The sequence below is a fragment of the Brienomyrus brachyistius genome, chromosome 20 (genome assembly GCF_023856365.1).
Source record: "Brienomyrus brachyistius isolate T26 chromosome 20, BBRACH_0.4, whole genome shotgun sequence".
In the NCBI taxonomy this organism is placed as follows: domain Eukaryota; kingdom Metazoa; phylum Chordata; class Actinopteri; order Osteoglossiformes; family Mormyridae; genus Brienomyrus; species Brienomyrus brachyistius.
The window spans coordinates 19,935,797-19,957,699 of record NC_064552.1 but is presented as its reverse complement, the minus strand read 5'-3'; the positions used below and the strand labels follow the sequence as shown (position 1 = coordinate 19,957,699).

Sequence of the window (21,903 nt, the reverse complement as noted above, 5' to 3'; positions counted from 1 at the left end):
TAACGAGGTGACGGTATGTTCAGGGCAGTTATCCTCCAGCGCTGCCTTCGGGGCCTGTTAAGGTCCGCCTGCAGAAGCACGCAAGCTTCCCTCCTCCCTGGTTTCTACCCACTATAGATTAAGCCCTGCCAGGGAAGATGGCGGTTATGTCGCCAGTTACATGACTACCCCCTACTGGATAACAGCAGCTTTGAAACAGACTGTGACATCACAATGCAGTACTTGTCGTAGCATTATATTAAAATTCATTTTTAGCCTGGCTGTACCTGTTGGGTATGCTACCAGATTTAGCCATATGTTACCTTTGACCGTCCTTGTTATGGACCATGGGCATCGCCGCCATTAAATCTAAGGGGGGTATGTCCCCCTCACATTTCATATTCGTTTGAACCCCCCCACATTTAACATAAAATATTAGTTTTATGCCAGTGTGTCCCCCCCACATTCAAAATGTTTCTGACGTCCGTATTATGGACTAATGTATAGTGAATGTATATCCTAGGGTAGACATTCGATTTTGGTACGTCAATAGACAATGTTATGATGAGAGTGAAGAGATTAGCTTAACACCAACACTGCACAAAGGTGAAGTTATTGGAATGCAGCAGAATGATTCAGGTTACTAAGTGATGTGTTATGGGAGTGTGTAATGGTCCAGGGTGACGCAGTGAGGTGTAGTTTTACCATCTACAGACTCTTTACAAGCATACGCATTCACTGTGTCGCTGCCTTTTGGAAAGGCAAACTTATTGCCGGTGTTGTGCATTGAAGCCCTACAGCAGTGCCCACACGGGTCACTCTTTGCCATTGTACTTGCCAATGATGCAAGCATACCCTCTGGTTCTCGTGCCTGATTCCCGGACAGTTTCCCCTTTGTGACTGTGATTCCCTGTAACTTCATTCTGAGGAATACATCTGACACCCCAGGTGCCATAGCAGAATTACCATGAGAGCTTTTCCAGATCAGGTTCAAACAAGGGTCATTGTTTAGACTCAGACTACAGTCCTGTAGACTTTTGAATATGAACGACCTGGAAACATTATGTGCTATTTTTTTATATAGAAAGGCAAATATCAGGACAGCTTGTGTGTCAGTGAACTTTAATTCCAATTAAAAGGTCCCCTTAACAATACCAGTGGATATGTACATTTTTGCCCATCATTTTTCCACATGTGAGGTGTGCGGCACTGAGTATAAATACAAAAAATTTATTAAGTGTAAAAACATATAACTAATTTGCTGAGTATGCTTTCGGCTGATACCAAAAGTAGTATCACTACATGAAACAATGTCAATAGAAAACAATTTTTATTTCTTGTTTCAAACTTGCTTCAACTCAATAAACTGTGATGCATGATTTTAACACATTTTCAGTGTAAATCTCCTTTACAGTAGAAACAATTGTTTAAAATATTTAAAATCCTACTGATTATCAAGTTATATTAATGCAAACAGAAAATTACATTTCTATTAACAAAAACAGATATATACCATTTAGTGTATTCAAGTGTTACTGAAAAGACTAATTTGTGATACATCACTTAATCTGCGAAATAAAAAAAAGTGCATCTGTGTCACTGAATGAATCTTTCCGGATCTTTCAGTGATTTTCATCTGAGATATAGTTGCCTAGATTTGAAAGGATCATACATTTTTATCTTTTCTATTGATTTCTGATTTGATTGCATTACAAGGCACTTATAATTGCACTATTACAATTGCACTTTTTGCTCAAGCTACTTAAAGCTGGTTATGCACTGTGTGATTTCCGGCCCATTTTGAGCCAATTTTTCACTCGTGCGATAATTCCTGGAATCAGGCCGAATTTCAGCTTGATCATGCATCATATATCGTATAGTACACAGGATGTAAAGAGCACCGATTCCTCCCCTCCTGATCAGGTCCCGACCAGCAGCTGGATGATCGTGAGAAAATCAAACGTGTTTCTGTTTGCCCGTTGTGGGGATACTGTGGAAGCAGAGCCACGAGCCGACTCACTTCAACCTGAGTGGGTTGTCCTCACTGCGCACATGCAAACACAGAACTGAAGTACTCAAAAATGAGATTAGACAGCCTATGTGTGCACACTTGCCTGTTGCCAAAAGCCGTATTGTAACTGAAAGCCTGTCCTTGAGGCTGATCGCCTTTCTTAAGTGGGTATCCCTCTTTATAATACGTGGAGTTACCCTCTCCAGGAGGAAACTGAAGTCATTCTAAGAATGTCCTGAAAACCCTTCATATCATCCATCTATTTACACAAAACTAATATTAATACAGCAAGGCAGCATAGGTGTTGAATATCATTATAGCCAGTTGTCTGAAACTGTTTGGTGGTGGGATCTTTTGTGCTACAGGGTAAACACAACATTGAGGTTTAAGGACTGTGATAAATTGCACTTGAATAAACGCAACATAACTGGCCTGAACATTTGAACAAGCAGGCATGCTGTAATGCAAAAAATAAGTTCTATGTAGGTATCAGGCCATCTGCAATGTAATTCATCTGTTGCTGCTTTCCTCCAGTTCTCATTGTAAACTGGCCGTATTGTCCACGTCTTCCCAGCCATCTTCATGTCCATACACACTGGCGCCTCCTCTTTTTGGATTTTTCTTCACACAAAATTGCAGGAAAGGCCAAAGCAGCGCGTTTTGCTTTGGTGAGCATCACCACTGATGCAGGTTCTTCTACTTCTGCTGCTTCTTTGTCAACGTTTACAGTTCCGGGTACGGGAGTCTGACGTGTTCCTATTGTAGTGTGAGCATCGTGTAGTGTGAGCAGTCAAGTTGCATCTGAGTATCAGACCGTGTAGTGTGTGGACATAAATCGTGACCGTTGCCTTTTGATCACTTGCGATTTAGTCGTACAATTTGAGTTGGGTGTTTACAAAACCTGGAAAAATCGCACAGTGTATGCCCAGCTTACACAGTGTTTGGATTGACTGGAGTATCTTCACTGTAATAATAATTTGCATTTGAGCTGGTTTTATATATATCTACCCTTTTACATTCAGTACAGTGAAAGTGTTACAAAAATCCATGCGGACTGCTGGAACTTTCACGGATGCACTGGTTTGGTTTTAACCAAACTAGCTTAACCAAACAAGCTACAAAATTGCTGTGCTTACCCACTTCTAACTGGCACCCGGAGCCCCTCACAATAAGCGAGGATGGGATGGATTGGTCCTGACAGAGGAAAAAGCACCGATGTGCGTGATGAGATTGGGCTCCAGGCTGTGTGCCCTCTCTCCCCCTATCGATCTCACGATGTGGTAAAGGACCGTGTCCTTCGCATTGCCCCTGAAGCAGAACACTTGGTCAAGGTACTCGGCAACCCTGAGGGATGCGTTGCCAGGAAACAGCATGGCTGGAGTACAGCACTCGGTTGCCGGGGAGACGGCATACAGCTGGGGGGAGAGGCGGCGTGCTTCCAGGAGGTAGTGTCTCCCCATTAGCTCAACGGCAGCCATGATATAGAGGGTGAGAAAGAGGAAATGGGCCGCGGAAAAGGAGAATGACACAGCAGCACAGGCACTGAAGAACAGCAACAGAGCAGTGGCCCCAACCAGGCCCAAGCCCACCCATTCCAAAATCCGGTATGGTTCTGGGTTCCAGTATCGCTGTAGCCTCTCAGGATGATACAACTTAACATACAACGTCTGAGAGGAGAACCGACGTGACAGCAAATTATTTATCACTGGAAAAAAGTCCACTGTTGGCAAAGCGTCATCCTCAAGGACTACAACATTTTTTGGCTGTATTAAGTTCCACCCTTTCCTCAGGCAAAAAACATAGTCTCTTTTCTCCTTCTCGAATATGTTCAGGTATTTTCTTATCTCCTCCAATTCTTCTAAGGACCTTCGAACAACTCGGACCTTTGTTTCCAGCAGTCTGACATCCTCATTTTCCTGGGGACTGCTTTCCACATCGCAGACTAGCACCTGGAGGCACCCCGGCCTTTGACAAGCCCCTACCAGTGACACAAGCTGCTGCATTACTTGCAGCAAATAGTGGTACTCGCCGCCCTGGGACCGCAGAGCGGTCACCACCGTCACCAAAAGCTCTGGTTTCTCCTGATTGTCACTGTTTACAAATCCTGCCGGCAGAGTGGAACCCTGGTCTTGCCAGAATTTCAAGGCTTCCTGCCCTCTCCTGTAACTCTCCTCCAGAGCCTCATCACTCATGGAGTTCAGGTACCAGGACTTAATGAAGTAATACGAGTAAAGCAACCTGTAGCAGGACAACGGCAGCAAAACAGCAAATGTAAGAAAGCAGAGGACAAAGCCCTGCCATACAGGACTGGAACATCGTGAGTGTCGGCTTGTCTGAACCTTCCGTCGAGCAATCTGGAGAGAAAATTTGGAGAGGAGCCAAATCATTTTTACGTTTAGACGACTGTATGCACTTTTCAGTTATTGTGTTTATCCTTGTTTAAATGTTGTTGATTTCACAGTCCTTGGAGTAGTGATATGTTCCATTGTCAAAGTCTTTTGTTGCACAAAGTGCACCAAGAAGTCATCTGTAATGAGCATTCATTCATTCATTTTCCGCTGGATTCAACGGATCCCTCGGCTCTTGTTCAGTTCTCAGATTTCCTTTGGTCAATTTCTTAGTTGTACCTAATGAGAGAATTTAAATTATTCACACTGAACTTCCACATATCACACCAACACATTTCCATTACCTGAACCGAACAAAAGACACGGTATTGTTTTGCAATGAATATAACACATTGAAGACATTACACATTTAAAGTAAAATGCTTTCATAAACATCTACAAATACAAAAAGGCTAAAGTGGAAACTTTAAACTAACTAGAAGCTGCAGTGGGAAAATAAGAATATAAATATCTACTAAACTTCAACTGGTTAACTCAACTTAAATTTAAAAATTATTATAACCTGCGCAACAGTCAAAAGAAACAGGGTAGTAAAGGTTAGCAAAGGGTTTAAAATGTCCTTTTCAAAAACGTTAAGTTCCAGTAACGCTCACAGCAAACGTTAAATGTTCGTGGAACTACGACTAGGACACCACCCCATTCAAAACCAGTCGTGGTTTAAATGTGAGAAATGACATTGCTGCCAGAAACGACGGGAAAAAATGATAAGCTTATTTTGTTAAAACGTTTTAGTAAAACTGCAATAATTTTACGTTAAAGTAAAACATAAATGCGTAGATAGTAGCCAACACGTTAACGATGTGCACTATTAAGGGTCACAGAAAATATATTTCTATAGACAGTAATTATATAGATAAGGTGTTGACGCAGACTGTAATAACATGCAATTGGAAAAACGGTTAAAATTATTAATGCTTGTACTTTTCCATGTCTGATATATAGCCTAGTGAAAGGTGTCAATTATGTAATGTTTCTGTTATGATGTGAATATGACTATCAAAATATCTTGTAACTGTCTATTTTTGCTGTGAACCGCTTACCTCACACGCCAAAAATAGGCGCGTGCCGCGTGGTCGCATTGTCTGTTATTGTGGGCGCCGAAATGAAGATCAATACTTTTCGCAGCCGCCACGCATCCGATGTGTTCCAGGTTTTACTGAGCAAATTTTTTAAAAACGACAAAAGCAAGCTACCGTAAAATGCCCACCCTGCGCGTTGCACTGATATTGCGTTTATGAAATATATTCAATAACAACTATGTAGTTCGTTGAAATAGAATGTTTTCACTGTAAACTGCATTACATTATAAAATCAAATGAGAGAAAGGAAATGTATTTCCCAGCAGGTAGGCTGACGTAAAAAAAATCTTTTTGTTTTTTAATTTCAGATCATTGTCCCAGAAAATTCTCTTAATTATAGAGAAAAATAAATTAGGGTACTAAATGTGTATAAGAAAACATAATGCGTATTTTTTTTCGTGTTGAAAGCCAAGGCCTTGTTCATAGACTAGTAAACTAATGAGTTAGTACTAGTTTAGACTAGTAAATAAATTAAATGTTCTCGTACTGGGCTCATCGTTTACTTGTAATTACATATTTTATCATTACCATATGGGTTATTGTGATATATTTCTTTAAAATGTGCCAAGACAATTTCTTATTTCTTATTGAATCGGGCTCAGCACCAGTATCTCTAGATATCTTATATTTTACCCGCCATAATAGACATCTAAACGTTGTTGACAAAAAAAAAATCGTAATTAAGGAGGATTTAGCTAAATAATAACCATCGACAGGTACTTGGGTATTGGAAAGATCTATCTCAGGTAATGAAAGAATCATCACATGGAGCCAAAGAAACTACGTATATAAACGCTGGCATTAAAGGGAAAAATTAAAATGTAAAATTGCGTAAGGGATAAAATGATCATATCATCCGTACCTTGAGATCTGATTCAGTATGTTGCTCCCCCTTCGTTACAATTCTATAACCACTTTCACTTTTAGAGAATGCGCACGCATTTACCGTAAACCGTAGAAAAACGGGACATCTTCATTAAGCGCACGAGAAAATTGCCAGTTTCTTTGAGCATCAGGAATCCCTTACTAATCCTTACTTAATTCGAACTTTCGTGGGAGTCATGACATGCTTCCCTTGTCCTCATTTAAAATTTACAAGATATGTTAATATGTTATCTCACCAGCTTGACTTAAAATCATGTCCGTTGAAGACGGTATAATAAACTGCTTTACGCTTGTCTACTCATAAAGTGTGTTTTATCAATATGTTTCAAATGTATTTTAATATATATCCATGCATACATTTTATATACCCTCTTGCGCTCTGCAGGCTCGCGGATTACTCCCTGCCTTGCACACCGTAGCTTCTGAGATTTTATATACACATTTATATTACATATATTACATATTATTTGGTATAAGTGGGAGTGGAAAAGGAGGGTTCCCGTCTTCCAATAGGATGTCTCCTCGGTGAGTGAAATAACAAGCCATATTTGACAACCCTACTGGTGGTAAATAAGGTCAGTAGGACCAATACCCCAGCATTATCTGTGCCGTACAGTAGTCGTTTAGACAGCTCCTTTTAAGGGGTTCTGGCGCGCGACCGATGCTGTTACTATTATAAAGTGGTCGCAGTTATATTAACGGTCACTTACAGCTGAAATGTCGTTAAATTGAACCATAGATGAAGTGACTGAACTCCACCGTAAAACCAGAGGCACTCTTCTTTGGCTCCCTTCTATATAGCATAAATGCAACAGATATTTTCATGCGTGGTTTGTTAGAGTTTACGTGTTAGTTATGTTATTTTTCCTTTAGCTCTTATTATACATTTTTTAAAATTAAATATTACAGTTACTAAAGCACAATTTCAGCACAGTAATGTGGGTAACATTAATGGTCACTAAAGACTTTTAAGCGTTAAATATATTTACATACATTTTAGGAGATGCTTTTATTTTATCTAATTTTTCTGAAAGTGAGATCAGACACCCTTGCTCAAGCAACCAACAGCGGAAATGCTCTGCTCACCCCGGGATTTGAACTTATAACCTTCTGATTACAGACACAGCCTCCTAACCTGCTGATTCACACTGCCCCCTATTTTACATATATAGAATAGTATTGCGTTATGGAATAGTATTGCGTTGATCAAATCAGACATGCGGCTCCTTTATGTTGAGAGAAGGTGAGGCTATTGCTGTTCTGGGCACATCCTGCAGGGCAGGGGCTCTAGGGAATTTCAAGGACACCCTGGGGGATTATATCAACCAGCTGGCTTGGGAACTACAGTCTATGGCTTTTCAAAGTGATTTCTGGTCTGACCTGCTTGGTACAATTCCACAATGACAGCAACCAGCAGGGTGAATCTGAGATCAGGGCTGGACTGAAACTAAAACCAACCCTTGACTTTTGCCCATATAGGCCCACCATGATGAATTTGTCTGAGTGACCGTCCCACATGCCTGATACAAATTGCAGGACTAATGCCAAAATATTCTGAAAAGGGCTGGGGAGTAGTATATAGGTAACTGATACGTCGATAGAGAATAATAAACATTTAAACAAAGAAAAAAATTAAACACAAAGTGCAAAAACAATTAAATCTATCCATCCATCCATTATCTATACCCGCTTGTCCAATGCAGGACCGCAGGGATCCGGAAGCAAAAGCTAAGTGACACTAAATAAAGGAGACGTAAGATGGCTGCGTACCTGATTCCTGTCCCTGGCAGATTCCCTTCAGCTTCTCCGGATTCCTCCTCCAGTCCAAGTATGCCGTGTCACTGTATGTGTGCTCTGCGACGGACTGTCTGGGGCGTCTCCAGCCCTGTACTTCCTGGGAAAATCTCCAGGCTCGGTGTGACCCTACACTGCATAAGTGATTACGCAGATGAAAAGGGCAGAATACTACAACATCGGCAGCGAGGATGATAGAGAAAAGGGAAATTTAACACATTGCCACCAGATGGCACTGTAACCCAATAATTGACGTGCCCAAAACCACATCTTTGCATTGTATTTATGCAATGCTTTTACCCAAAGCACTTTACGCTAGGGGTTGCAATTTCTATGTGCTCCATGGGATTTGAATGCATGACCTTTGTGGTAGTAGCACAATGCGCTACTTGTCGAGCTGCAGGAATACTTCTTTTCAGCAATAAGGTATAAAATGACAGTCTTTGGCCAAAGATTTTGTTTGGGTGCTCATTACTGTAAATGTGCTGTGTATTTAAAGAAAAAACTGTCAATGAAATGTGTGGTTTTTAATTGCTTTTAGATAAAGATGTTATTATAAAAGACACACATTCATTGTAAATGTGTAAGGCTGCCAACATGTCTCCATTCACACGCCAAACTCAATTACGTTAAACCCAAGAGTCAGGTCAGGTGTCATGTTCCCCCTGAGCTAATGTCACCATTCCATCACAGACACGTAGAGCATGTGCATGGAGATCCTTACACAATCGCATCAGCTTCAGTAGGAACAGGAACCTCAGGCTGCAAAAGAAAAGAACCAGGATATTATGCTAGGGGCAACATTTAGTCGTTAAGGTAGCATGTTGGCTAAGCCTCTATGCGTGTGATCAGATGATCACTGGTTTGAGCCCAACCTTACTCCATCTGCATGTCCTTGAGTAAAGCCATTAACCTCTAGCTCCCTGGGCGGTGCAACAGGCAGCTGCCCTTTGTGACCAGCTTACTCTCACCTACAGAGAGCAAGTTGGGGGAGGCATAAAGAGAATTTCCCTATGGGGATAAATAGAGTGTCTAAGTTAGTTAGAAGATGTTGCTTGAAAGGAACATGACAGACCTTTTTCCCTATGGTTTGCCCATTTACTCCTTACATTTATACATAGTCGGTTCAAATTGCCTAATTAGTCTCAGCTCATAATAACATAATTATGTATGACCAAGTCAGATTCTAAATTACTCTCCAGTGTAATACGCAAGTATGCACAGTGATGTGAGACAAATGCCATTACCAAGCTGAAGCTGACAGGTGCTCCTATGACGGGATTCACTATAGGATGCATTACAGAGAAGATTTATGTGTTATTTTATATTGCTATGGTGATAAATCAGTGACTCTGAATTGATGCTTCAGCTGATGAGGCCCAGCTGGTTAGAATAAACATCTGTACTTGGAAGTACAAACTAGGCCAGCTTGATGATGGCAGAGGTGTTACATTATTAGCTGAGTAGATTTCTATTTAGTCTGAGAACCATAAAATCCTCTTGAGTCTTGCGTTCAGTGATGAGGAGACTGAGCCCCAGCGATGATCACTGCCCAGTCTAAATAAGACAGCAAAACAAGCAAGTTCTGGTTCAGACAGAGTCTTACAGACCTTGTTCAATCCCATGGCTGACCACAGTGCAGGAGTAATTTACAACTGGGTCGGAAAATCAGAGGGATGTGGATTTTCCAGTTCTGCAACCTGATTCGGTCTTACTCATCAAAAGACGCCTGTGAGCTTGTGGGCTATGGTAGGCCAAAGAATTCACAAGCTTACCCAAACAAGACTAACCTTAGCTAATTTCTTACCAAAACAAGATAACCTATCCTGCTGGACAAAGTGAGCAACCCAGCTCTGCATGACAGTGAACTGCACTTTACTTGAGAGGGCCCGAATAATATAGTATTATACCGTTACTTATATAGTAATTAACCACAAACAAACTCTTACTTAGCTATTGATCTCTTGCTAATTCATCATTAATGAATCATGATGCATGTTTTATTTCAAGCAGTTACTATATTTATTACTATATCTGTTCATTCTGTAAACCTTTGTGAACTACTGAAGTAACAAGTCATGAATAGCATAAGTTAATGAATCATGATGAGTCTTTTATCTCAAGAAGGGACTATATTTGTTCATGATTTGTACTTCAGGGATAACTGAGCTATTACTAAGTATTTGCACCCTGTCAAGTGAAGTCTGTACCAACAAATGGAAATGGAACAGGATAGTACTTCTGCAAACAATCCTTGCCCTTAAAATGTCCAGGGTACCACAGCATCTGTAAGCAAAAATGAGTTGACAAAGGTATTATTTATCCTTAAGTGATCTTTTTGATTGCAGCGGTTAATTATGTAGTTATTACCAATTTATTCTTCTTAAAATATTTCCTGTAACGAGACTGTGCTATTGGACAGTGCATATGACCCGACTCAATTGTGCAACTGTGCAATGGATAGCAAAGGGCAGCTGGATAGGTGGTGTATATCTTGGCCATGATAGTGAATTGTTCGGCCTACTATAACGGACCACCTGCATAGATAGGAAACTCCCACAGGGGGCTGCGATTGGTGCATATTTCCTGATGGCCAATGAGAGAAGAGGTTCACCTCCATCAAAGGAGCAGCGCTAGGAGGTTGCCAGGTGAGGCTGATGCTTTGAGAAGAGAGGATGCAAACCCAAATTTAACTGTAAGATCGGAATGGGGAGGATGTTGACCTTCCAGGGCTGGATGAAGGTGACAGGTTCGCCTCTGCTGTCTTCCCAAACGCTACATGAGACTGACTTTTGCTTTTATTCTCTCACACACAGTAAAAGTACTAAAATAGTCACCTCTTTTGTTCTCCTGTAACATTTAGCTGGGCTCATCCCCCGTCCTGAAATAGTCGCTTTTCCTTCCTCCAATGCGTGTATCATGTGGATTCGGAACGTATCCTGCAGGCCACTCTGAGCGGCGAGGCCACCCCAGTAAGTATACAATTCCGTGCAAAAGTCAAAGGAAATCTTTAAAGCTATTTATCTGGGTAATAAGGGTACTTTTTATTCAACATTAGAACTAAAAGTAACAAGATAAATACACTTTACTTGACTGGGCACAAATAATGTATTATTATGCTATTATGTATATATTAATTAACTAATTCATTAAAGTTACATACTGATCGTATGATTGTTCATCATTAATGAATCGTGACGCATGTTTTACCTCAGGCAGTTACTATATTTGTTACTGTATCTTTTAACTTTGTAAACCATTATACATTACTGAAGGAACAAGTAATGAATAACTCAAGTGAAATATTGATCTCATGTTTGTTCATCATTAATGAATCATGATGCATCTTATATCTCAGCTTAAAACATTAACAAGTTTCTGTTCTTCCTTCTGACTCACATACTGTATTTCTGCTGCTGACTGACAGCGGTTCTACAGGATGGCAGAAGTTCCCCTTTTAAAGGCAGGCGCCCGCATCGGCTCATTTTCATTACTGTAAGCATTTATTTTGTTTCAAGACCGGTTGTCTTGCATACTAGGCAGAAGGTACAGAATCATGTTTGGCATTAAATACAGAAATGCAACTTTAACATATTTAATTTATTAGATACCTGGGCAGACACTGGACGGTGGACCTTCTAAGTTAACAATGTCTCTTTATTACTGGTGACAGTCTGTGTACACAGCTGACAGATGCCACCCTCTGAATTGTTTTCTCTTGATTCCTTCATTTTTGGGAAAGGCACACGAACACAGAGCGAGGAGGTGTGTCTGTACACCTGTGGGATCTCAGCGTGACTTACTCAGCACCTGAGAACCGTGAGAAAGTTGGCGTGTGGGGTGTGACAGCTTTGTGACAGATCCCTCACTCTCATCTTCCATTCATTTCTGCCCACAGCAAAAACATCCAGCAGTGTTTCCCAGTCCGATCCTTAGGGACCCGCAGTCAGTCCATGTTTTTGCTCCCTCCGAGCTCCCTGCCAGACAGTCCACATTTTTGCTACCTCCCAGCTCCCGGTAGGAACCAAAAACATGGACTGTCAGTGTGTTCCCAAGGACCGGATTGGGAAACACTGGCCTAAAGCATTCATGAGGTAGTCTCAATTAAACATAACTAGTTGAGTTCACTATATTCTACTCCTAGGTATGAGGAAATGTAGCCATCCAGCTAAATTTAGAAAAAACCTCCAGGACATGCTTTTGATAGCTGTCAAGTTTGTCACATAGATGACTGTAGTCTACAGGGAGTAACATAATGCCTCTTTGTGCAAAGAAGGGGTTAAAAATGCATGGTAAAGACTGACTGGTATCACAATGCTGTGTATCTCAAATGCAAAAACAATAGTAAGTAACTGGCCAGATCTGATACACACACACACACAGATATGCACACACAAAAAAAACAGCATTCCGTTCCGGAGGGAAAGGGTGAGTTCTGCTGGCATGGCAAAGCTTTGAAACGTCGTGGAATGACTGTCTCTTTAAGAGCAGGATAATGGTCAGGAACTGACACATGCAGTATTGAGGGACCGAAATGTGTCATAACAGAGAACATGAAACATAGCTGGTAACACTGTACTTATAGTACCCACGTATTATGCATCATACATTACATACCTTCATAATGCAGTATAATTGCTTATATTGACCATTATAATGCATTAGGAAGGTATCTATAGTGCATTATAGATGAGAGCAATCATAATGCTTAATAAACATGGCTATAACGTGTCATGTCTTTTTATAAATAGTTATAGCCATGTTTGTAATACTTTATGACTGCATTCTAATGTATTTTGAAGGTATATGTAATGCACTTTGAGGACTTCTTTGAGTGTTACCAAATATCTTAACCAACCTTTTTCCAGTACACTCAACAAATTACTACAATCTTGTAACTACCACTTGGGGGCGTTCTGAGTTGTGTCTGTGTGTATGGAGGATGTTGTGTAGCTCTTGCTTCAATACTGCTTACACTTGTACCTGCATATTCATTGGAAGCTCAGCCTAGCTGCACTTGTGCCTAGTCCACTCATTAACAGCATGTAGGTTTGTAATGTGCAGTTTGCCTCACTTGAACGCCGCTTCAGACTAAAAGCGTCTCTGCTAAATAAAAATAATTGTAAATGTGTGGGATCACAGTAAGTCATGAAAAGCAGGCAGTACAGCCCTGGTAGTTACAGTCCGCAGGCAGAGAGTATAGAGCTGCTCCACTGTTCCACGGCCAGGGCGAAAACCACACTGCTCCTCCTGAATCCGAGGTTCAACAATCCGACGGACCCTCCTCTCCAGGACCCCCGAATAGACCTTACCAGGGAGGCTGAGGAGTGTTATCCCCCTATAGTAGCAACACACCCTTCGGTCCCCCTTCTTGACCAGGGGGACCACAACCCTGGTCTGCCAGTCCAGAGACACTGCCCCCGATGTCCATACGATGCCGCAGATGCGTGTCAACCAGGACAGCCCAGCAACATTCAGAGCCTTCCCGCCCTGAGCTGCCGGATAGTGGACCGGAATCTCCTCGAAGCCGTCCAGAAGTCATTCCCCATGGCCTCGGCAAACTTCTCCGACACCCGAGTTTTAGCCTCAGCAACCACCGAAGCCGCGTTCCGCTTGGCCCGCCGGTACTCATCAGCTGCCTCTGGTGTCCCACAGGCCAAAAAGGCCCGATAGGACTCCTTCTTCAGCTTGACGGCATCCTTCACCTTGTGTGTCCACCAGCAGGTTCAGAAATTGCCGCCGTGACAGGCACCGACCACCTTACAGCCAAAGCTCCGGTCAGCTGCCTCCACAATGGAGGAGCGGAACATGGCCCATTCGGACTCAATGTCCCCCGCCTCCCATGGGACATGGGCAATGTTCTGCCGGAGGTAGAAGCTGCTTCTGACAGGGGATTCCGCCAGACGTTCCCAGCAGACCCGCTCTATATGCTTGGGTTTGCCAGGTCTGACTGGCTTCCTCCCCCACCAACGGAACCAACTCACCACCAGCTGGTGATAGGTTGATTGATAGCTGCACCCCTCTCCTCACCCAAGTGTCCAATTCATGTGGCCAAAAGTCTGATGACACGACCACAAAGTCAATCATTGAACTGCAGCCTAGAATGTCCTGGTGCCAAGTGCCCATATGAACTCTCCAACATCCCTTCCAAGGACTCGAAAAACAACAGTCAGGACCCGTCCCCCCACCCGAAGGCGAAGGGAGGCTACCCTCTCATCCACCGCGGCAAACCCCAATGCACAGGCGCCCAGCCAAGCACCTATCCACCCTGCTCGGCCCCTCTCCCAGTGAGCAACTCTAGATGAGGGAAAACTTAAATCTATGTTGTTTGTCATCATATGGTAAGGGGTCTAATGGACCTCACAGCCCAAGACCTGTTTGCCTTGGGTGACCCAACCAAGGGTATAAAGCCCCGGGCAACTTAGCTCTTGGGATCACTGGAACACACAAACCCCTCCACCACAATAAGGTATTGTCTCCAGGAGAAGTTTAACCATAAGTAACCAACGAAAATATAAGACCTCGACATTTTTACTTTTTTGATTGCCTTCGCAGATAAACTTGAGGTTATCCAAATGGGGGCCTGAAAAAATGTCTCCAAAAATAAGGAAATTTCATGTTTTACCACATTTTGGAGACATTTTGGTCCTTAGATGTCATCATTGCAAACCCACTCACACATACGCGAATCGGAGAACCATTGTCAGAACCGTAGAGGGTAAAACAGCTCTAAACCAGCACACAGTGGGAAAATAACCGCAGAAAAGCATAAACTATATCAGATGATGGCCTTCAGAGGATTTCAGTGACTTATAATGGATATTAGCTCTATTAGAAAGCTAACAGATGGCACCCCGCATTTCTCGCGCACCAGGGAGCTTATCGTGCAGCCCGTGCTCTTCATCACGTACAGAGGAGGAGCGCTTCCGCTGGCGTAAGGCGGTTGTTATTCTGAAGGTGTTTTTAGGAATAGACTTGCAAACTCTAAAGATTAAATGCCACACAGGTGGCTTGGCTAATGTGTCAGTGAGCTAACAGTGCTGAATCAACACATTGGGTTTACAATAAACAGAGTGAGCCGTCTTCGGTTTGTTGCTGACTCAGTCATATCGCCTTAATGGTCTGACGGCTGGTTTTCCACGGCGAGCGGGCACCTCGAAGTCGAAACGTGTATGACACGGTCCTGTTAGATCCCACCCAGCCCAAGATCTCGCACCTTCAGAGAGATCAGAATGAAGAACACAGGCTCTAGCATTCTGCATAACAAACATGTTAGCCGGGTTTAAGCTGCAGCTCAGCAGAGATCATTCAAGACCTTTAAGAATCTGGCTACTCCTCCACTGGTCTGGTGCCATTGAAAAGCAGAAGATGACTAGGTGGGGCTGTGCCCAGTGGTGTCTCTGGAATGAAGGCTTCATCTTTACAGGCATAGTTGAGTAATGCTTTCGTAAATGGACTCACTCCCACTGGTAATTAAACCTGTTTTTTTTTTCAAGGTGGAACCCAAAAAATAAAATACGTTTGTTTTATGTCCTGTGACAGCCTTTCAAAAAAATAGTAAGTGCATTTGCCGATGGCGGTATTGTCTGCCAGTAATCACACATTCATGCTGATTATCGTGCTAATGGGACAAAACGACAGAAAAAACACATCTAAGCCTTTGCTGACCAGCTCCCACCTCCCCATTGACCACTGTCAACACCTCCCTTAAATTTTCAAGAGTAATGAACTGTTTATTTGCCGTGGACAGCCCAAGTACAATTTGTTTTGGTGTAATTGATCACATACAAAAGTAAAGCCAATTACGAAAATACCACAATATAGAGTATTAACATAGAGCAACAACACGGAGTATGTACAAGCCAGCAAAATGAAACGGAATAAATAGGAATATGAAAGCGGGATTGTAGCTGGATAGATTATTAGCACGTGTGAAGGTAATTACACACTGTAACGTCTGTTTGTTTCCTGAGGTTAGCCTGCACCAGTGTTGTAAGCACTGATTGATTGCCAAAGAAATGAGCTGTGCGCTGTTTGTACCTGATGTTCTTTAGTTAAGGAATGTGAGCAGGATGGGGGCACAGTGCACAGTGAAAGAGTGCCCCACCCCATAGATTCCTGGCCCCTATAGAAGAAGTGCTTAAGAGGATCAAGACATGCGTGACCTGCAGCTCAGGTATTTGCTCCCGCTGTAGATGCTACTGGGTCCTTAGGCTGGCCACTTCGACTGCCCTGCTCAGCAAATGATATCTGAGGCACACAAATACTTTTAGAGTGCAAAGTAAACAAGAAGAGAAGACTAAAATAACAACAGATGATTCAAGAAATCTGGAAAAACCAGGTTGCCCCTGTCAAGCATGCTGTCTCGGATTTCCCTTCAGCTTCTGTTTCTCACATGATGATGATGATGATGATTGGTCAGTCCACGAATACACCTTTGAGATAAGGAAGGTTCATGAAAGATGGTCATGACTCTGGTACAGCAGGGCTGATACTAATTCTCTTTTGCCATTCTAAATTCATAAATGGAATCATAAACAGGTGGCAAACATTGAAAGTATTTCTTGGGTTTATGGCTGCTATTGTTCACTTCATTGTATTTTTGCAGCCAGTTGACCTCGGACCCCTAGAGGTTTTTTTGTCTCCCTACTTGGGACTCTGTGGTTCCTCTCCTCCATTGTCATCTGGCTTTATTTCTTTATATTTCCTTTTCCCTTTTTTGCATTATTATCTCTCTTAATGTTGTAATTTATAAGCGCCTTGGTGCGACATTGTCATGAAAGTCGCTATAAAAAAAATAAATGAATATTTTTGTTTAAGACCTGTTGTCATTCTCGATTTGGTCTCTCATAACGAGACGATCCAAGCAGATACCTGCCGCCGTGTTTGTCTCAGAGTGACTGAGACCCCTCACTGCCCTTTAATGGGTCGCTGTCTGTCAGGTGTGTTTGTCCTTTCTCACACACTCCCTGCACGTGCCCTCGTTTGATGAAAGCTTCAGGTATCCACACTGTACAGCTAATCAGCTAATCCCATAGCTGAGGTCTTAGTGGCCTGTTGTTTGATGTCCGTCTCTGAATGCCCAGAATTCCATGTGCTCTGTTTGCTCACAATCATGCTCTGTAGCAATAGGGGAGTGTAGAATTCATTCATAGCAAACGGACCATGCGTTTACAGGACTCCTTCCTGATCCTAGCATGTATCTAGACACCTCTGAGTAATAAAAAAAAGTTCACAGTTATTTGAAAGTAGCTTTTATTTTTGATAATTATTTCAAATTTTATATGTATGATGTGCCCATGTGAAGAATGAGTGGTTGTGGAAAAGAAATAGTGTGTCTCTGTTTGTGATCTGCTTGTGATTGGAAGGTTGCTAGTTCAAATACCATGGCTGGCAGAGTGATGTTGCCCTCAGATCCCTTTCAGCATGGACCTTAACCCCAACTGCTCCAGGTACTGACCGACTCTCCCACAGCTGCCAGCTTTGGTCTGCTAGCTGGCATGAAGCTTTAAACTCAAGACAAGCCTGCACACTCATTTACATGTACAGTATGTAACAGTTTTATTACCTTGTAAACAGTCTGTAGGGTTTGCAAACTATCCCAGTACTTTTGATGTAGTTAATTTTAGGCCTAAAATGGAATAATATAGATTTGCCGTAAGATTTCTTGTGTGAGCGTGAGAGTCTGAAAGCATGAGTGTCACGCCAGATGCGTGAGAGTTGATGTTGCTTTGGACAAAAGCATCAACTAAATGGTATCATCATCTGAAAGAAATGCTGTGTACCCAAGCAAAACTTGTATTGATCTGCCTCATAATGGCTTCTGTAATCCTCCAAAAATGAAAGTATTTGCAGGCATTTCCTGTTTAGTCATCATATCTAAAGGGTAATTTTTAATCACCGTTTGACTTGGGCCTTGAAATGCTCTTGGCCGGCTTGGAGAAATTATGGTTAAAAAGTTTGAATAGAGGGTTGCATGGTGGTGCAGTGGTTAGCACTGTTGCCTCGCACCTCTGGGACCCGGGTTCGAGTCTCCGCTTGGGTTACATGTGTGTGAAGTTTGTATGTTCTCCCCATGTCATCGTGGGGTTTCCTCCAGGTACTCCGGTTTCCCCCCACAGTCCAAAAACATGCTGAGGCTAATTGGACTTGCTAAATTGCCCAAAGGTGTGCATGTGTGAGTGAATGGTGTGAGAGTGTGCCCTGCGATGGGCTGGCCCCCCATCCTGGGTTGTTCCCTGCCTCGTGCCCATTGCTTCCGGGATAGGCTCTGGACCCGCCGCGACCCAGTAGGATAAGTGGTTTGGAAAATGGATGGATAGATGGAAGTTTGAATAGATTCCACTTTCAAAGCAGAAGACTTTTGCTATGCATCGATCTTCCAGCTGCATATCCAGAGCAGGCTTGTACAGGGCCCGTTAACACAAAGTGGGGTTCACCTTAATTAGGGGTTCACCCTAAATGGGGTGCCATTCCATCACAAGGCACACGTGCACAAGATCATGCACCATTGAAGTTTAAAGACACCTGTTACATTAACTGTGTGTCTTACAACTATGGGAGTAAATCATACTGCCCTGGGGAAACCTGAATAAACAGGGGCGTGACCGGATACTACATGTCATGGAGGACACTTAGAGCTACACTTACAAACCACTTAAAAACTGAAAGGCTTGGCTAAATAGTTCAATGCTTGTTGTGTTTTTACTGGTTTGTTTACTTGATCGAAAGACTCGTCCGACTGTTTCACATTCACATTAGTGACACTGCAAAATGGCTGAAGATAAATTCATATCCCTGAATATATTTTTTAAAGCTACCTTTCCTTGTGTCCATGCAAATGGACTGTAAACGTCCTGCATAGATTTGCTGATGCGATATCTGGCCAAATGCCAAATCAAGCTGCCTTTCCTGAGGCAGATGCTGCTCTCTACCTTTGAAGGTTCCCTTCCATGAATCATGATGCATCTTTTATCCCAAATAGCGACTATATTTGTTCCTGATTTGTTCATCATTTGTACTTCGGTATACTTTTTGCTAATAGGAGAGGCAGCGATTGCAGCAATAGGTACGCTATTGGAACTACGTAAGACTGTAATTATGGCGGTACTTTGCCTGAAATGTTGAGAGACAGAGTTATTTGTAGAATTAATGACGGCCAAATTCAAATGCGTTTATTATCAGAAACAAATCTCACATTCAACCCTGCATTGAAAATTTTACCGTCAGTGAAGGCAGCCAGTAAAAATGCGCAAGACTTGCAAAGTAAAGGTGCAGCTTTTCTGTATCACAAGTTGACGAGAAGCATGGAGAACGGAGACCGCGGTCGGAGAAGAAGGAGCGATCGTGCTGAAATAAGGACATGCTACAGATGCAAAGGAGTGAACCATGCAGCAGTGGACTGTAGGTTTAAAACGGAAAAATGACATATTTGTGGGAAGGTTGGGCATATCGCGAGAGCCTGTTGAGCAAAACATTAAAAGAATAAAAGCTGTGCTGGAAAGGGGAGGAAAGACAAGCATTATTCCTATAAAGTGAAAGATGATGATAGTCATGGTGAAAGTGATGGGCAAGATGTAGCATTGATGTTGGCCTGTATTAAACACCCTGTGGGACAGATGAGCAATAAAAATAATTGTGGAAAGTGGATTCAAACACAGCTGACATGGAGCTAAATGGCAAAATAGTCAGTTTTGAAGTTGACATGCAGTCTGACTGTTATGAATGGAACTAATTTCCAAGAAACATAGGCCCACCACTGCAGATGACTGACATTAAACTTGAGACATGTACAGGTCAGCCTATTAAAGTAATACAAACTGCACAACCTGATGTTACTGTAACTATATAGGGCAATGAAAATAATGTCACTTGTGGTAGTCACAGGCAGTGGACCTAACCTCTTAGGAAGAGGATGGTTAGAAGAAATCTGTTTAAGGTGGGATCAGGTAAAATGGACAAAGCAGGTACACTATGTAGAAATGGAGAAAGCGGCACTGCAGCGAGGTCTGGTAGGCAATGAAGAGGTTTTCAAAAAAGAGTTGAGCACCTTACATGGGGTCCAAGCTAAAATTGATGAATCCCCTGATGCTGCGCCTAGATTCTTTCAACCGCGATCAGTGCTGTATGCAATGTATGTAAAAGTGGACCAAGAAATAGATAGATTGAAAAAGAAAGGCATCATTGTTCCAGTGAAGTACTCCAAGTGGGCAGTTCCAGTGGTCCCATTTTGAAACCAGATAGGTCCATAAGACTCCACAGAGACTACAACCTGACAGTGAATAGTTCTGCATCCTTGGAGCAGTGCTTGATACCACCCCTGGAAGATCTTTGTATGACACTCTCTGGGGGGATGCAGTTTTCAGAACTGTACATGAACCATGCATACCAGCAAGCGATAGTGGACAAAGAGTACAGGAAATACTTGACACTGAATACCCAGAAAGGAATGTTCACGTATACTAGGCTTCCTTTTGGGATAGCATCATCCATCCATCCATCCATCCATTTTCCAAGCCGCTTATCCTAATGGGTCGCGGGGGGTCCGGAGCCTATCCCAGAAGCAATGGGCACAAGGCAGGGAACAACCCAGGATGGGAGGCCAGCCCATCGCAGGGCACACTCACACACCATTCACTCACACATGCACACCTTTGGGTAATTTAGCAACTCCAATTAGCCTCAGCATGTTTTTGGACTGTGGGGGGAAACCGGAGTACCCGGAGGAAACCCCACAATGACGTGGGGAGAACATACAAACTTCACACACATGTAACCCAAGCGGAGACTCGAACCCGGGTCCCAGAGGTGTGAGGCAACAGTGCTAACCACTGCACCACCATGCCGCCCCTGGGATAGCATCAGCACTGGCCATTTTTCAAAGAATCATGGAGGGTTTGCTGCAAGATGTTCTAAGGGTCGTGGTGTACTTGGATGATGTGCTTGTCACCGGTTTGGAACCGGAGGAACATCTACGAAACCTGGGTGAAGTGCTAAAGAGGGTCTCTGATGCAGGATTGCGGTTGAAAGGAAACAAGTGTGTCTTCCTCCAAGATGAGGTGGATTACCTGGGGCACAAAGTGAAAGCACATGTGCTTCAGTCTATGGAAAAGAAGGTGAAGGCCACTGAAGAAGCTCAATTAGCCACAAATGTTTCTGAATTAAAAGTTTTTCTGGGCTAATATAACTATTATGGGAAGTTTTTACCAAATCTATCTGTAGAGATGGCTCCACTACATAAGCTTTTAGGGAAGGATAGACAATGGAAGTTGGAAGAAGGAACAAGACAATGCATTCCAGAACTCCAAAGCACTGATGCAATCAGCAAAGGTGTTGGTGCACTATTCAGTGAATAAAGAACTGATGCTTTCATGTAATACCTCACCCTATGGACTGGAATTTCACAAGTATCTATATAGCCGACAGCATTAGCTTTTAATGTCTCTCTTCAATGAAAAATATTCCACAAATGGGTTCCCTTAGAGTGCAGAGATGGGCAGTGTTATTGAGTGCTTATGAGTACGCCATTCTCTACAAAGCAGGTAAGAGCAATGCCAACACTGAAGCCTTAAGCCAGTCCCTGAGGTTGTCCAACGAGACCATAAAAGCGCAACAAATTATAATGATGGATGCCTTGGAGGATAGACCCGTGTACATTGACCAGATCAGGCACTGGACAGCCAAGGATGTGGCATTGTCCAGGGTTTATGAATATGTCCTGCAAGGGTGGCCAGTAGAGGTGGAACAT

General features: G+C 42.7%; 1 protein-coding gene and 1 long non-coding RNA gene across 4 annotated transcripts; one reads left to right on the top strand and one right to left on the bottom strand.

The window, feature by feature from the left end:
* Positions 1-1,292: 1,292 nt before the first annotated feature.
* Positions 1,293-8,495, bottom strand: pgap4 (post-GPI attachment to proteins GalNAc transferase 4). 3 transcript variants are annotated; one of them, XM_048987418.1, is made up of 3 exons: positions 6,340-7,194; positions 5,439-5,554; positions 1,293-4,617 (listed from the first exon to the last, which is right to left on the bottom strand). In XM_048987418.1, exon 3 carries the CDS (start codon positions 4,375-4,377, stop codon positions 3,154-3,156), a length of 1,224 nt encoding a protein of 407 aa, XP_048843375.1. In that variant the 5' UTR covers positions 4,378-4,617; positions 5,439-5,554; positions 6,340-7,194; the 3' UTR covers positions 1,293-3,153. The 3 variants fall into 3 exon arrangements, with proteins under 3 accessions (XP_048843375.1, XP_048843374.1, XP_048843372.1); XM_048987417.1 differs by lacking the exons at positions 5,439-5,554; positions 6,340-7,194 and adding an exon at positions 8,133-8,495; XM_048987415.1 differs by lacking the exon at positions 5,439-5,554.
* LOC125715645 (uncharacterized) lies at positions 7,091-8,152 on the top strand. The gene is made up of 3 exons (XR_007384137.1): positions 7,091-7,210; positions 7,842-7,944; positions 8,066-8,152. It is a non-coding gene; the product is annotated as an uncharacterized LOC125715645 (long non-coding RNA).
* Positions 8,496-21,903: the final 13,408 nt, after the last annotated feature.